A 16,241-nucleotide genomic window follows, 5' to 3' on the forward strand; every position below is an offset into this window, starting at 1 on the left:
TTAAAATTACAATAACTGTCGTGGAGTACGTTTCTGCTGTGCATAAAAGGTTACTATGGGACAACAGGGAAAGGGAAAGGCTCTGAAGAGAAGGGTTAATTGTGTAAGAATTGACAGAGTTCTCTTTGAAGAAGAAGACAGAGGAAGAAGGGTTAGTGAAGGTCCAGGCAACTCTGACACAGTGCTGGCCTGAAAGGACTGATTTCCTGCCCAAACAACTGTATTATCATCCCTGACAGGAAACTGCTTTTCCTTGTGTCTGGACCTTTAGTCACTCTGCGTATTCAAGCATACATCATGCTCCTTATGGCTCTGTCTGTGCAGTGTTCTGGCTCTTTTGAGAATGTGAAGTCCTAGTTCATGTCTTCTCTGGGGAACAGTGTGGGGCTTGATGTGTCACGGACTCTGCAAATAAGAGCAAGGCTCTGTTTGCTTGTCATTTGTGGGCTGGAGATGTTAGGCGGAGAAAATGCACTGTTAACCACAGATGATTATGAATAAACCGTGAAGTTTATGGATTGTGACAGTTTCAGACTGAGTCGTTGTGCACAGGACAGTTAACTGTCAGAAGCTGTCCTTGAACACATTGAGTGCACTCGTTTACAGTCAGATACAATTGACTAAACATGTTGTTTGAGCACCAGCCAAGCAACAATAATACAATAAAGATGAGCCCTTTTGCACTTTTTGCATCTGATACACAGCTCTGTATTTGCTACCGCTGTCAATAGAAGGAGGAAGTCCTTCTCTCAAGGGTTTTGGTCTCAATGCCTGCTCTTGTTCCTTCCATCTTTATCTGCTTCATTCTGTTTTGTTTTTATTCTGCGTTGAAAAAAAAATGATGGTGGGGGGAGGGACAGAATCTAGAGTTCGAGGGTCAGACTTCCTGTTTTTGGTGCTTTTGGTCAGACTTCCTGTTACTTGAGGCTTGATTTTGTGAACTGGTGGATGTAGTGGGATAGTTTAAAAGTCAGTGCAGAGCTCCTGTCTCCAGAGAACCAAAGAAATAAATGTGTCTCCTGTGTTCTTGTGTTTACCTTATGCATATAGATGACACTTTTATCTGAAGCAACATACTACGTTAACATTATACATTTTTAGGGGATTTCAGTGGAAGAATTCAGCTGAAGTACTTTGCTCAAGGGTATCACAGCAACTTCTCAACTGGGATTTGGACTCATAACCTCCCAGTTCTGCGTGCAGAGCCCCAACTGCTCCTCCATACTGCTCTGCTCTTCAAGAGCAATGTAAGCTGAGGATGCTTTTTCATTATGTTATTATTTCCAATAACTCTGGTAGCAAAACAGCAATGTAGCAGGACCCCTCATGGACGTCCTCTGTCTCCTGACCTGGCTGACATTGCCCCAGTACTCGGCAAGCTACGTCTCCCTGACAGTCCTGTGGCAGCAGCTAGCCTTCTCCTGCTCCATCTCGTACATCAGCACAGTAGATGTTTTAACAAAGTGGTTTTGTCTTGCTTTGTGCCCATTCTGCACTGTGACACTGTTGACTTTCACTTAAATTTCAGTACTATTGACTGTTGCACAAAAAAGTGGTTCTATTCCATTATGAAAAAGCAAAAAGATAGTTCCATTAAAAATCTAAAAAAATCTAACATCTGAATGACCTGTTTATAGAGTAATTTTTTAACCCTTAGAAAGTCACAGTAATTTTACGTTAATCTTATTTTTACTTTACGGTAGTTATGTTATTTTGCTGATGAGTCCTAAAATGTTTTAACAGCTGAAGTTCTAAAGGCTTTTCCTCAGCCTTAAACTTTCTGGCTGAGACTTGATGATGCAAATCAAACCTCTTTGTCACTTAATGCTACGTCTGATCGTTTGGATTTCTTTTGAAATCAGCTCGATCAAAAGCTTGACTTGACTAAATTTGTGTTCGGATCTTGCAGAATCGCTTTCTGGGACCGGATTCATGAAGGCCCATCGAGCTCACGATGCTGTACTAGTGAGGCTAGCCTTGAGAGGCAAGAATCTATTATCTCAAGCCCCAATTTGAATGCATCAAAGATGACGTGTTATTGTTATAGTTACTTTGTTATGAATCATAGCAACTTCGAGTCTCCATTATGTTTAACAGACAGTGTTAATCAACTTTGCTGACTTCTTTTTTCTCTTGGAATCTAATCAGAGGTTATTGATTGTTGGATAAAAGGACATGCTGCTATTGGAGAGATTATGCTTCATTAATAACAAAATTTTGTAATCCAAAATCAATGCAGATGGAACTTTGCAGTAGAACTTCTTTTTATTCAGACAGGTCATACAATGATATTAAATTACATTAAATGCACACAATATTATAGATGTCAGATATCCTAATATATTTACTTCCACAAACCCTGGAAAAACAGCTATAGAACTTGATCACCTGTGCATGAAGTTTACAAATGCAGAAAATAACTACTACTACGAATAATAATAATAAACACTTATACAGTATAGTGCTTTTCTGGACGCCCAACTAAAAACGCTTTACAGGTAATGGGGGACTCCTCTCCACCACCACCAAAGGCGTAGTGCGCCAGTATGATCACCAGACATCAGCTATTAGTGGGGAGGAGAGCAAAGTGATGAAGCCAATTCAGAGATTGTTAGGAGGCCATGAGAAACACCCTGGGATTGTTAATGACCACAGAGAGTCAGGACCTCAATTTTATGTCTCATCCGAAGTATGGCGCCTTTTTACAGTATAGTGTCCCCGTCACTATACTGGGGCATTAGAACCCACACAGACCGCAGGGTGAGCGCCCCCTACTAGCCCCTCTCATACCTTGTTCCAGCACCAATCATAGCTTTTCCCAGGAAGTTTCCCTTCCAGCTACTGCCCAGGCTCACACCTGCTGAGCTTCAGTGGGTTGTCAGTTTTGAGTTGCAGGGTGAGATGGCTGCTGGCTAATAGTTCGTTAAATTAGGGCATCCGTTACTAATGCAAATGTTTGTAGTGGTGTGTTCTGTTATGTGAAAGCTACCCATTATAGGATTATCATGAAAAATGAGTTGGTGTATTTATTTAGTGCTTTCATTGTGAACCTGTAGGATACCTCAGAAGTACCCAGTTGCCCACTGCTCCCGCCAGGCTGGGTGAACATTGGAGCTCAGTGGAAGACGGGCTCTCCTGTCTGTTCTTCATGGGGCACACAGCCACGAGAGGCAGCTGCTGGTAAAACATGGCTTGTGGTATAGCTGGGATTGCACACTCTGATTTCTCGACTGTACGGCTCAGTCCTGCCCTGTGGGAGGACACTTTTATGGGAACAGCTGAGTACCTATAGTCCAGGAAGTCATTTCTTTGACCCAGTGTGTTCAGACAAGATGTACAAACCACTTTCCAGATTGTGTACTTTTTCCTGGATAATGAATCCGAAAGAATAAAAAGGTGGATTCAAGCCGGTTCTTGACTAACTTAATCTTGAAAAAGGCACTGTTCGCAGGTGTGCTTGTGGGATCCAGAAGAGGTGTTCACATTGTGGTCCTGCACGGTCTGGCCTTCCTGTATTCCTGCCTCCATTTGATGAAGCATTTTCTCACAGCTCTCCCTGCTGTGCTGTGACCTGGGCCTGGCGTAGGTCACTGTGGGAACTGCACTTCAGTGGATCCTCTCCTGTATGGAGCTTTCAGTCTTCAAGATGACAAGGCTTTATATAAATAGGCTGTTAAATATAAATAAGTCATGATAGTTTTTTATCGCTTTTATATAAATTCTACAACATGTGGTGGAATCCAAGAAGCGTGACGTTTGTTTTTGATGTTTTTTTAAGGCCATGCTGGTTAGGGACGAAGAGTGACGAGACGGTTTTGGTTGCTTTGCCTGGTGATTTTTCATTCTGAAAAAAGGCACAGTCTCCCAGTCTTAACATGCTCGCTTGTGTCCTTTCTTAAAGACGGTGTGGTTTTGTCGGCAGTGGCGCATTACGATTTGCCCCAGTCGAGGGGTATGAACGTAAAGGGATTACTCTATCTGTACTCTCTCTAAGCGAGCGCACACTCCCTGCGTACCGTTATGTGGGGGGCGGGGTAGCTAAGCCTATCAATTTTAGTGATTTGCTTTCCCGCGTAGTGTGGAGTGCAGGCTGAAAAGTCTCTTCGCTTTCCTTAATGCGGTTTTTGTGAAGGAGACCGCAAAACGGCACAGCTCGCTAGGACGCGGACCCAGCCTGAATGCTAAGTCTCATGAACCGGGCGCTCTGTCCAGCGACTCGTCTTGTCTTGTGCCAGCTCCCCTCTTTGTTGCTTGTGCTCAGGCACAGACTCTGCACCTCCAGCATCTGTGGTCGGAGGAAACGGCTGTTGTGTGGGCACGGTGGCCATGACACCTCGCCGGCGTGTCTGCTCCGCCGGGAGCGCAGCTCCGTTCTGACCCCTGCCTTGAACGCGCAACCTCACAACACGTTCACGTCCGTTGTGTGGTTTCTGGGTTGTTGTTCTTTTGTTCGTTTTGGTTCATTTTGTTTCTCCTCTTCGGGAACTGTGGATTCTTTCTGGTGAAATGGCCATTCACAGCAGCACTGCGTTTCCCGACTACATCCGCCTGGCAGCCCGATCCTCGATATTCAGAAACGAAGAACGCTCTCAGGGTTTAGTGTTGCCAACTTCAACAGGTCTGAATGTTAACGAAGCAAACAAAATTAAGTGTATTTCACTGTTGGCACGTATTGTGCTCCTCCTGCTGTCTGCCAGAGGTTCACTTGAATAACCTCTACGCTCTATAGCCTGTAAGACCTGTACGTGTACTGTATGTGTCCAGTGCGTGACGAAAAAGACAACTGTACTCCCCTACGTTCTTGGTTACTATCGATACTTTGTCAATTTACCCAAGTGATTATCCAAAAACATGGACATTTTTAACCTGCTGATCAGTGTTTACTCATCTGTCCTCTTTTCTGTGCCGGCTGTCAGGAAAGCAGGGGTTCAAGATCAAATTTCGATTGACTTCCTGCTCTGGGTTGGAGTCAGGAGGGTCGCTTCATGCCAGCAGGTTCTATGCTGCCCAGCAGCCTAGCGCCTCTTTATTTCCTTTCCTGTCTTTCTTTGCCTTATTTTCTTTGATGTTTAGCCTCACAGAATAGACAGCTTTAGCGAGCGGTCTATTTTTAGGCTGTGCAGTGATAGGCATTCACGGACCATGACAAATGACTCTGCCAGCGACTGTGCGTCTGGGAGAGAAGCGTGAATGAAGCAGGAAAAACGGGCGCTTCAGCAGAACATCTCCCCTGAAAGCCGATGTGCTGTGAATTTGTATTTAGGACCCCGGGACTGAGAGGATAAAGCGATTGTTTAATAATACAAACAAGAGTTTTCCTTGACTCTGCTGTTTCCAGCAGACTTATTCTCTAAGCAACATATACAGGCGCAACTTTCCCAACAGCTTGTGCTGAGTGTATAGGAAGTACTAACATTTAATTTACATATGTTGGTACACGTTCTGTATATCCTACCTGGGTAGGGTTAAATGTTATCGATTAGGGGATAGAACATTTATATTCATGGATCATGGCTCTTCCCGATGTTTCATACACACTCACATGTTCTCAATGGCAGGAAATGTGTGGTTTGGAGATAATGCCACGATTAATAGCATTAGTACCTTCCCAGGCCAGAACAATCCATGGATCTCAGTTCTGTTCTAAAACAGAGGTTAAGATTTCTGTGAAGCTGAAATGTATTTCAGCAGTTGTCTGTACTTGACCAGAAGCATTCGGTAGCTCTTGCAGACAGCTAAACTGACTCGAAAGGTTGACAAACACGTACACTTCTGACTTCTTTGCTTTTCTTATTTGACTCACCTTTAAAAAGTTGCCATTTGCAAAAACTTCCTCATTTCAGTGATAATTCTATTCTATAGTATGTAAAATTGGTAGAGTGTTCAGGAATATTATCCTCGTGGTGACTGGTATCACACTGGGTCTCTTTGCATTGTCGCATAGTCTTGCTCTAATGCTAATTTCCCCCCTAGATAGATTCAGTTCTCGACTGGAAACTCCTTCTGCTTGATTAAGTTCTGAATTATTTTAGGTGATCAAAATATCTTCCATATAATTCAAATTAATGCAGCGCAGCAAAGATTGTTAGCCTATTAGTATTTAGGTAGACTTAAAATGTACAGGAAGTTTACTTCAAAACCTGTTTGTCTTGGTTAAAGTGAGATAAAATATTATAAAAGCATTATAAAAAGCAGTGTGTATAAGTCTTTAAATGTAATGAAAGGACATTCTAATGTTTTATTAACTGAGAAGAAACATACTTTAGTCAGATGATCCAATCACTGATGAATTGAGTCATCCATCTTTTCAGTCTCTGTTAATCAATTCTAAAGGGCCTTTAACACACTACTGCTATTCTTTACCCTAGATATTTTAAGGTTTGCTTCTGAGATTTCTGCCTCTGTCTAGATTGAATCCCAAATTACAGCGAGTGAAGCCAGTCCTTCTTGAAATAGGAAATGCAGAGAAAGTTAGGCTGTATCTCAAGACTGGCCAACACATACGTCACCCGTAAGGTAATTTCTCATGTGAGATGGAGATCTGTGACACTCCTTACAAATTGGATGTTTTCTTTTCAGCCTTAGCCTTAGTCCTCACCTAAGCCTCCCAGCTCTTCAGTGTTGTTTCATCTCCAGGCAGAGCTACAGCCCTGTTTCACATCTGCCCAGCTGACACAGTTGTGTGTGGTGTAGAATTGAACTTGAAGTTATAGTCGCAGAGCACTCAGCTGCTTGTTCCCTTGTGAAATAACGTTTTAGCCAGGCTCTCGTGATCAAAGACCTGTTCAACTGAGGCCAATAGATGGGGCCTTGTTCACTTCAGGAATGGATGGGCTTGAATGTCTCCTGACTTTTTTCTCACTTATTATTTCCTTGCACCTTTAAGTCTCAGGCAATTTGACTGGGACAATAAAGATTTGAATTGGTGAACATCAGAGGAATAGACTTGTTTTTTTTAAATAATTATATTGCATTTTCTTACTCATTCAGAGAGCATTTATAAAAATGTTTTTCAGAAATTTTTTATTCAGTGCAAAATGTCAGACTTGTTTTCTTCTGGATTGATACAAGCCTCGCACTCTGAAATTAAACAGGACACGTTCTTCTCCTTCTCATACTCGAGGAGTTTCCAGCTTTCTTAGCTTTTGCAGTTAACAATCATGCCCAGAAAATGGGATGCCACTTTTGATACCGGAGGAACAGGCTTTGAGTGGCATTGGATTGCTGCACCAGTGCTATATCCACAGCTGTGTGTGAAAAGCCTTATCTTTAGCTGACATCGTGTTCTGAACGAGTGTGCAGGATGTGTGCTATGGTGGTATTACTGTATCTTCGCAGCCACAGAGATAATAAGTGGGAACGTCACTCTATTGAAAGTGATAGGGAAGCTCAGCTGAGAGCTGAACAAAAGGATGCTTTCAGGGTGTGAGTCAGTTCTGTCTTATCGTGGAGAAGGGAGGGTGAACAGCAGTCCAGGAATGGCGTGCGTTATTCGTCTGTTCCGTGTCTGGCTCTTTTTTAAGCAGCTCTGTGTGTTTTGAAGCCGTCAAACAGCCCACTGCCGCAGGAGCTAGGGCAAAGGCTAAGCAGGGATTCGTCCTGGGCCACTCTGCATTCGGTTCTCCTTCCTGTGTCAGAGCAGAGGCTGAACTCCCAAAGCACCAGATGTTACGGAGAGCCCTCCCCGTGTTGGAATTTGTTCAAACAACCTGATAGATCATTTACTGTCATGTACACAAATCCTAGGTGTCTCAGGATGTGCCTGGATGATTTGTCAACTGCTGAGGTGGGCCATCCTGGGAGAGCAGTTGTCATGTGGTCCACACTGGAGCTGTATGTGTCAAAACAACAGGGAAGTGATTGGCTGAACAAAGACTTTGTCTGGCACTGGATCTCTTGACTGTCCTCTTTCAGCTATGATCTGTGCCAGGATCTTACCAAAGCCCCGTTGGAAGAAATGTCCTGGACACATAGTGCCCAACGAGGGCAATTAAAAATCTCCGAGGGCAATTAACTCGTTAGGAGCCTCGCAAGGATTTGTTGTCTTCAGCTTTGTGAACACTGTCACACACTGTGTAGAGCAGAAACAGAAATGAGATGAGAACGACCCTTGTTTGCTTACGAAGTGAGCTGCTCTACCTGCTGCTCTTACCTGCCGCATTCATTCTAGATGTTTCAGAATGCAAATCGAGGAAGAGAGGCCAGGCAGGCGGTTAAGACGGACTTGGTGCGGTAAAACACGATGAGAGGGTCAGCCACGCACAGCCCTATGTACAGAGAGAGCCGGTGGCCTGTTCAGACTGCCTCGTTCACAGCACTAGTGTTGAAACAGCCGACTGGGTTCGTGGGGTTTATGATTGGGATGAAGAAGAGGAAGAACAGGCTCCCCAGGTGGTAAATCACTGTGAATTAACTGTGTTGGAAGGCAGAGATCTTTAAATTTGTAGCCAGGAAAAATTCACATCTACCAGTGAAAGTCTAGCGCATCTAATAGAAAATATACTGTATACAATTTGTTTGGAAACATCTGTTTTGTTGTTCTTGGTTTGCTTTTATATATGTGATCTGGATATATAAAATGGGTCTTCTGAATAGAATTTCTTCAATTTCTGTTTAATCTTCCAGCCTTGTAGTCATCAATAATTTTGCAATAATTGTAGTAATGAAGTAAATCCTATTTCTTGAGTGAGTTCCTAGGCTGTGGTTAATGATAGGATGAACGAACTGCATTCCAATAAAACATGAAATGGGGATTGTTTTTATCCTAGGACAGTGCGTGTAGCACCTGAGGCTAAAGTGATAAAGGTGTTTTCATTCCTTGCTGGCTTTCTGTTAATTAGGCCTATCATTTACAGAATAGAAACACGATTCATTAAATTAGGTGTAGCACAACTATGCAACCAAAACAATGCAATGCTAACATAAACAGTGGAGGAAAATGTTCAGTAGTATTCCTTTAGGATTAATTAGAAAGCTGTTTGTTTGCTGTTTCAATACACATTTATCAAGGTCTGATTCAAAACTGCCTCATAGGGTTTAAGGTTTGTCATGCTGTTGTCTCTTTCTCAAGCTACAGCTTGATATTTATATAGTTATAGTTAAAGCACTGGTGATATTAAAAGCACTGACCAAATCATACAACAATTATAGTAATTGCAAAGCCATTTTGTGTTCTATTCTGTTAAAACCCATAGTTACAATTTTAAAATAAACATAGGTTTTGGAATACAGGTTTTTAGAAGAAACTGTGCCAGGTCACACTGCTGTGTGTGGACAGCTCTCTGCAACCACAGTTCAGATGGTACTCACGAGCACCAAGTGTCAGCACGTCAATGTTTAAAGAGCTACTCCTGAATCCCACTTGTTGATCTTCCTGTCAGAATACTCCTAGAAGGGATTTATTAGGCTCTGTAGCCAAATAAAATGTGCAATATTGACCTTGATCCAAAATCGAACATGGTATCCTGACCTTTTTTGCTATTTATTGGTGAATTGATTAAAAGCCACTGTCTTTTATTCTTTATTTATTAACCTTTTCCTTTGAGTCCCTTTGGGTAATTAGTTGTCCTGTTAAACAACAGGCTTTGACAGCCTGTGATTAGTTACAACATTAGGATTGCAGCTGTTTTCACAAGTCTGCCCCCTGATGTTTTGGTGAGAATGGAGTCTTCAGATGTTTGGCTCGTGTGATGTGGAGATTTTGTTCTGTCAGTAACAGCATGTTACTGAGGGCTTTTGGGTGATTTATTACTGACATTTTACCCTGTACTCGTTACATTTTGCAACTGGTGAGATTTCTTGGCTCACAGATATTTCTGCTAATCGACATATTAAATTATGAGGATAAATGGGATTCATTTGCACAGTGCATAATCAGGCAAGAGAAATCAAATTCCTAGAGACTGAAAAGGTCATTCATTATTGAATATACATATGTTAACACCCCTGAAAGCTCACCTTTTTTTTTTTCAGAATCTGTGCACATCAAATTCGGCCACATTTATGTTTCTGTTTGGTCATAGGTCACCTAGTTGCTCTGTTTACATAATGCTGGTTGGGTAACTGGAAAGGCGTTCCGGTTTCATCTTGAGTAATAACAAAAACGCAGAATTGCCTCCGGCCAGCCGGCTGTCCTGCGCTGCCCTGCAGGTGGGGAGACGATGTCTCGCTGCGTGATCAAACAGTCAACCGGAGGACACAAGTCTGCTCGGGTTTCAACTGCGGAACACGTGCGCATGAAAGTGTCGAGCACACCCAGTTGCAAGAATTAAGCGTTCACGTTGATTGGGATTGAGAAAGCTCTGAAAGATGGGGCTTTTTTGCTGTATATGTGACAATAGATGTGTCAAATGTTGAGTAGCAGGGGCTGGGCTTCATCTCTGTGATATAACGCTCTTTTTGCAAAGGGGGTCTATTTACTCCACACTTTCAAAAAAGGACCTTCGTGTAAGCAATGGGTCTATGTATTGAGGCAGAGACCGGCGGGGACAGACATTCGCCAGCTCGGTGTCTGATTGTGTGCAGCCCATGCCATTTACTCATGTGATCGCCGCCCCAGCCAGGCCAGACTGCGATAAAACGCAGCGCCTCGCTGAACTCAACTTGTTTGCTTCCAGTGTAACAGCTTGTCCCATGTTTGACAAATCGCGTAGCCACATATGGGAAAAAAAATACTTTGGGGTAGGCTGGGTGAAACATGATGCCTTTCATCGGCCACCAGAGCAGCCCCTGCTAACTTCAAACAACAGGACAGTTGGCCGGTTTGATTTTATTTAAATGAACGGCCTTTATGTTGTTGGTGGGTTTTTTTTTTTTTCGTTTGCAAGAGCTGTTTGCAAATTAATACGATTATTCGGAGAAGCCCAGATCACCGCGAGGGCCATCCTCCGTATGGGTGGAAGGGGCAGTGCAGAGGCCCCTGGCCGGTCTGGCTGCCCTCGGCCTGCGGGCTCCAGCCCGACTTCCTTCCTGATGGCCGGACCTCCGGGGAGATGACATGGAACAGCTGGCAGCTCGCAAGCGCGGCACACGGCCCGCAGAGAGGCCCGCTGTCCCGAAAACAGCCCCCCCCCCCAATGCTTTTCAAGGAATGATGAGAGCAGCGGAGGGATTACAATAAAACAAGGCTTTAATGCCGCATTTGCGTCACTGTTTTCTCACAATACATATTAATAGTGCTATTTATACACTGAATAAGCAGTAGTGACATCATGCAAGCGCAAAAAGTCCGCGCTGTTTCCATGGCGCCGGAAAATACTTTGATGGAGCCGATTCTGTAAGCCTGACCTCTGTTGTTGTTGTTTTTTTGCCTTTCAAAGAAAGCTTTATTTCTGCCCCCCCCACCCGAAAATATTGCAAAGATGCAGCAGTATGTGAATCCTACTGCGCAAACAAATATGGGGAAATGGAAGGCTTTGCAGAGTATACCTGTTGTGTTTGTTTTAAACTGTCTTTTGTGCCACGTTGTTGTCCTTTCAGTGTTGTGGCTCTAGAGAAGAAGTGGTGAAATATGTTCGTGAGCAGGCTCAGGGTTTTACGCCTTTTCTGCAATGCGTCATGCATGCAGCATGGCCAAAACAAGGAGGACTTTCCTTCTGCCCTCTGTTGAAAAAGCAGTGTTTATAGATGCACGGAGGGGTTATTGACAGAAACAGGAGGGTGTGGTTCTGTGTGTTTTTACTTCCAACAGCCCCCCACCCCCACGTCCTCTTGTGCCCTTGATCTTGACAGTTTTGATTGCTATCAGCAAAACCCTGTTAGACCATCTAATAGCAACAAAGGTTACTATGACCCTAGTTTCCCCTTATCATGCCTTGAGTTCAGCAGAGCCTGGTGTTAACCAGGCACAGGAGTCATGGGGTTTCCTATCATTTATGCTGCTAAGCCCTTAAGCACCAAAAAAGAAGAAAAAAATCACTTTTGTTGGCCATTCAGTTTTATTCACTTGAATGGTTGGATAGTAAAGGGAAACTTACCTCAATCCTAACCCCTGCTCAGGCTTTAGCACACTATATGAAACTGTAATAAACTTCAACTGTGATAATGTAGTGAATTGATTTGAGTCATGAGATAAATGGAATGTGAATTGCCTCTTAATTGTAATTGAGTCTGTGATGTCAATTTTTCTGGTTTGTCGTTGTGTCCATTTTGGGACAGTTTGGGACTCATGGTGTAGCCCTCATGTTCATCTGCAGTTAAGAAAACTGTAATGTCTCATGCTGAGCTGGTTAACTTAACTGATGACACTTGACTTTATGTATTATTATGGTTGTACGACTGAAAAAAACTAATTTAAGATTGTTGGACAGTTGGATTTGTTTCTGTTTCTCAATTTGCCAATTATAGATATTATAGGCATATTTGCTAATGGCTTTAAGTGATAACTCTAGGTCACTGTCTGCATTTAAGAGCAGATTTTGATACTGTCGATCACAATATCTTACTGGGTCACATATCCATATGAACTGTCTGATAGATATCTGTATTGAAACAGAATTTTCTTAAAACTGCGACAAGGCTGCCTCTACAGTCATAGGCTCCCACTCTATGTTGTTCAAAGTTGCTGCGTTAATGTGGCTGTTGATGGTGCTGAGATAAAACCTTTCATACGAGTTAGAAACCCAGGTGTTGCTTCTGACCCTGTGCTGTCATTGGAAACACATGCTTGGAACGTCACAAGGTTATCTTTCTTAAACCTGCCTATAGTTGCTTGTTTCAGACTATTACTCTGACAGTCTGATGCTAAAATATTGCTTTGTGTGTTTATTTAATCAAGACTAGGCGCCTCTAAAACCCTACATACTACAATATATTTTAAGGTACTCCAGTATATAGAGATTTCACTTGTCCATTTACTCGGTGACTGCAATAAGCAAACTGTGCCCTGTTTTCCAGATATGATCTACATAATAGCTTCGATGCTACACCCAAGTGTATTGCAACTGGTGAATGAATTTGGCCTCCTCCTATATTTAAGGAGTTTGGAATACAACAGGATGAAAAGTGCTATATAATACATGGAATTTATCATTCTAATCACAGTTGTGGCCGTGTGATGAACAGTGTGTTGGGGTGTTTTTAAATGCGAACATGATTTAAAATCAGTTCCTCGCGTGAAAAAAAACAAGTCATGCTGTGGATTTCCAATTTGCCTAATTCTTTGGTGATTTCTCTTGGATGACTAGGCAGCTATAGGAGATGGGTCAGAAATTGTCAGAAAAAAGAGATGATGTTCATCAAAACGTAAGTGAGTGGAATGAGTGGAATTAATCAAACTGTAAGATAAGAAATCCCAAAGACGAGTCTCAGTAAAATAAGGATGCAGTACAGAGCTCAGATGTCAGAAGAATATTTAGAAATCGCAAATGAATGACATCTATTCTTGAACTAATTTTAATGGCTTAAAGCTACTTCAAAGCCAAATAATGAGAAGATTTCTTCAAAATCAAGCTGTTATTCACTCTTTTTAACAAACGTTGTTTTCCTTTAAAAGCAATCTCCCTGGCTTCAAGGAGCATGTAAAGTAATAAGAATTATGTGGCGGCCTTTTTTATTGGACAAGCTCACAAAGCGCCTTTTCAGCCAATGGCCGGGCGCTGTGTTGGCTGGAAGGGGGTTTTGGGATCAGGATGTGAATGAAGTGCTTGTCGGGAGCCCTGACCTGGAGTGAAAGGATGCTCTCTTCTGTCTCTCTCATATTCATCTTCCTGGCTGAAGCTCAGCTCTCTCACTGTTTCACAGCACTGTAGTACTCTGGTTCCCAGTCTTCCTGCTTTGCAGTCCATAACTTTTCATCTGGTTTTCCCGGAGATTCCCCTTTGGATAGTCAGAGCCTGGCGTCTTTTTTATATGTTCCAAGCGGTTGCTCACAACCTTTCTGTTTTCATGTTCTATAGGTGAAGCCAAAAACCTACCTCCATACCCTGGTCCCAACAAGATGAGGGATTGCTACTGTACAGTCAACCTGGACCAAGAGGAGGTGTTCAGGACCAAAGTCGTAGAGAAGTCACTATGGTGGGACACCGTTCATTTTTTTTATCCTTGTTATTTTTGTGTTCTTCTTACATTTTACAGTACGTCACTGATAACTTCAGACACCATTCAAGTCCATGTCTTCTAGCGTGAAAGGCACATGTAAAAACTAGTGTAGAAACAGGAAACTAAGGTGAGAAGGAGACTTTAAAACATGATTTTTCTGTACATTGTGCAGAAATACAAGCGTTCTGTCCATTCTTTAGTTTTGCAGGGCATTCCAAATGACATGACTGTAGCTGAAAGACTGGAGCTCTTCCACATCTACAGCTGGAATTTCAGATTGTGTTGAGAGAGTGAGAAGTGTACCTGCTGTCCTTGAAAGCTTTGTGCATGCAGGACCATAACCTTCCTATTTTCAATTTCTAGACAATTTCAATTAATGCCATTGGCTTCTGCAAACCAGGCTTTCTGAGGAATTTTTGATCATTCTTTTAGTGGGAGGTGGGTCAGTCTTGGATACAGTATGCACTATGTAAACCTCTCTGAGAAGAAAGTTCCCATGATGTCCTTTTCTTTAATGATGTACAGCTCGGAAGATAAACAGCCCCCCCATTGGTTCTTAAATGGCCTTTTCCAGTGAGAACTGACTTAATGAAGTCTGGACACAAAGGAGTTGTGATGTGTGGCTTTTAATGGCTGCCCAGTGCAGCTCGGCTTGGCATCCTTGCAAGAATGACAGCTTCTGCATGCAATACGGAGAAGGGAAATCAGGAGGTCAATGGCGATTAAAAAGGGAGTTTTGTGGAGGGCTTGGCGAAGGGAGTCTGCTTGTTACAGTATGTACTGCATTTGAAATGTGGCAAAAGTAGAAAGAGATCTTGTCTCATGTCTTTAATACTTGAATTTCATTTTTGTACTGCAGTCATTTCTTAATTCTTTCTGCTTTACATAAAAAAACAATTATCCTTTGAAGATTCTAATATTAATTTGATGTTAATTTGATGTTGTTTCATCCAGATTGGTTGATATTGGTCATCAATACACAGTAAACTCCAAAGAAATTCCACGGTAAAGGTCTTACAGAATCCTACCTCACTCCAATATACCCCATCAGTTTGTTTCCTCAAATTCAGCAGAAAGCAAACTTTTTGCAATCAGGTTTTTCCAGGGGCAGTCAGAATGGTAAGTGGCAATTCGAGTTGAAATTACACAAATAAAAACGCTGATTTAAAATGAGAAAGTGAGATTTTAGAGTCGTATGCCTGTTCCTTTCAGACTGAGGTTCATAATATGAACAGGCACTTTTATGTCAGCATCATCTCCATGTGGCAAGAGTGCTGTGCAGTGCAGTTTCAGAGCACTGCTGCTTTTCAGAAAATGATTACACAGATGTGTGCACGGGTTCTGTTTCTCAGTTGCAGTCTCACTGTGAAACACTTTTGATTTTTACGCTCTGTGCTTTCACATGGTAGCATTAACAGCTTTTGCTTCCACTCAGTAAAAATCAAGTAAAAAATGGCTCCAATCCGCAGGCTGGCCGCTCCAGGGTGTTTTATAGTCACGCATGCATTATTGTTTAAGATCCTCTCATCGCCCTACAATCCCGGAGTCTTTGATGTTGTGCTGCATTCTCGCTAGAAAGAAGTTCTGTGTGCAAAAGTACTGAAGTTAGGGCACCTCATTACTGCCGTCTCCACCTGGCTGAGTGAGGAGAGGGAGAGAGCTGTTAGATGTGAGGGGTGGCGGTGGGTGTAAACAACCATTTTAGTAGTGACTTAATAAATCTGCAGCCATTGTTATGCTGTTAGATGCAAAACCTTCTTTTTGTTGCTGTATGTTTCATATCATGACCACAGCCTCTGTACAAAACTAGAGTGGACTGTTAAGATTTGCTATTCAAAAAGCTCAAAATTCAAAACTTTTCTCTTTCCTCTGATTTATTTTTTTATTTTTTTTTGCAACTGTTTCAGTCACATTTGAATTTGATTCAAGCAGCGTGTATCTGTAGCCCATTATTCTCACACCCTAATTAAGCCCATGCACTTTTCCTACTTAAACCCTCTCTTCACATCTTGCCCTTGCTGCTCGCTGTTGAGGACTCCTCAAGAAGAGCTGCCACACACTGCGCCCTAAACTATTCTTCTTTTGAGACTTCTTTTCCTGGCTTCGACTCCCTGCTTTCGACTTTTGGACTTCTCTTTTGCCTCGCGTCTTGGATACTCTGCTTCCACTGAACCTGTTCACCGTATAGACTTCACTAATCGTCT

The 16,241-nt window shown here is 42.5% G+C and overlaps 1 protein-coding gene across 2 annotated transcripts in view; it reads left to right on the plus strand.

Moving 5' to 3' along the window:
• rasa3 (RAS p21 protein activator 3) overlaps positions 1-16,241 on the plus strand; it is a 79,937-nt gene that overhangs the window by 15,985 nt on the left and 47,711 nt on the right. For both annotated transcript variants that reach the window (XM_088647278.1, XM_088647289.1), the window contains exon 2: positions 13,896-14,013. In XM_088647278.1, coding sequence (XP_088503404.1) covers positions 13,896-14,013 — 118 coding nt within the window. The remainder of the gene's footprint in view (positions 1-13,895; positions 14,014-16,241) is intronic.

The sequence above is a fragment of the Lepisosteus platostomus genome, chromosome 2 (genome assembly GCF_059453375.1).
Source record: "Lepisosteus platostomus isolate fLepPlt1 chromosome 2, fLepPlt1.hap1, whole genome shotgun sequence".
In the NCBI taxonomy this organism is placed as follows: Eukaryota; Metazoa; Chordata; class Actinopteri; order Semionotiformes; family Lepisosteidae; genus Lepisosteus; species Lepisosteus platostomus.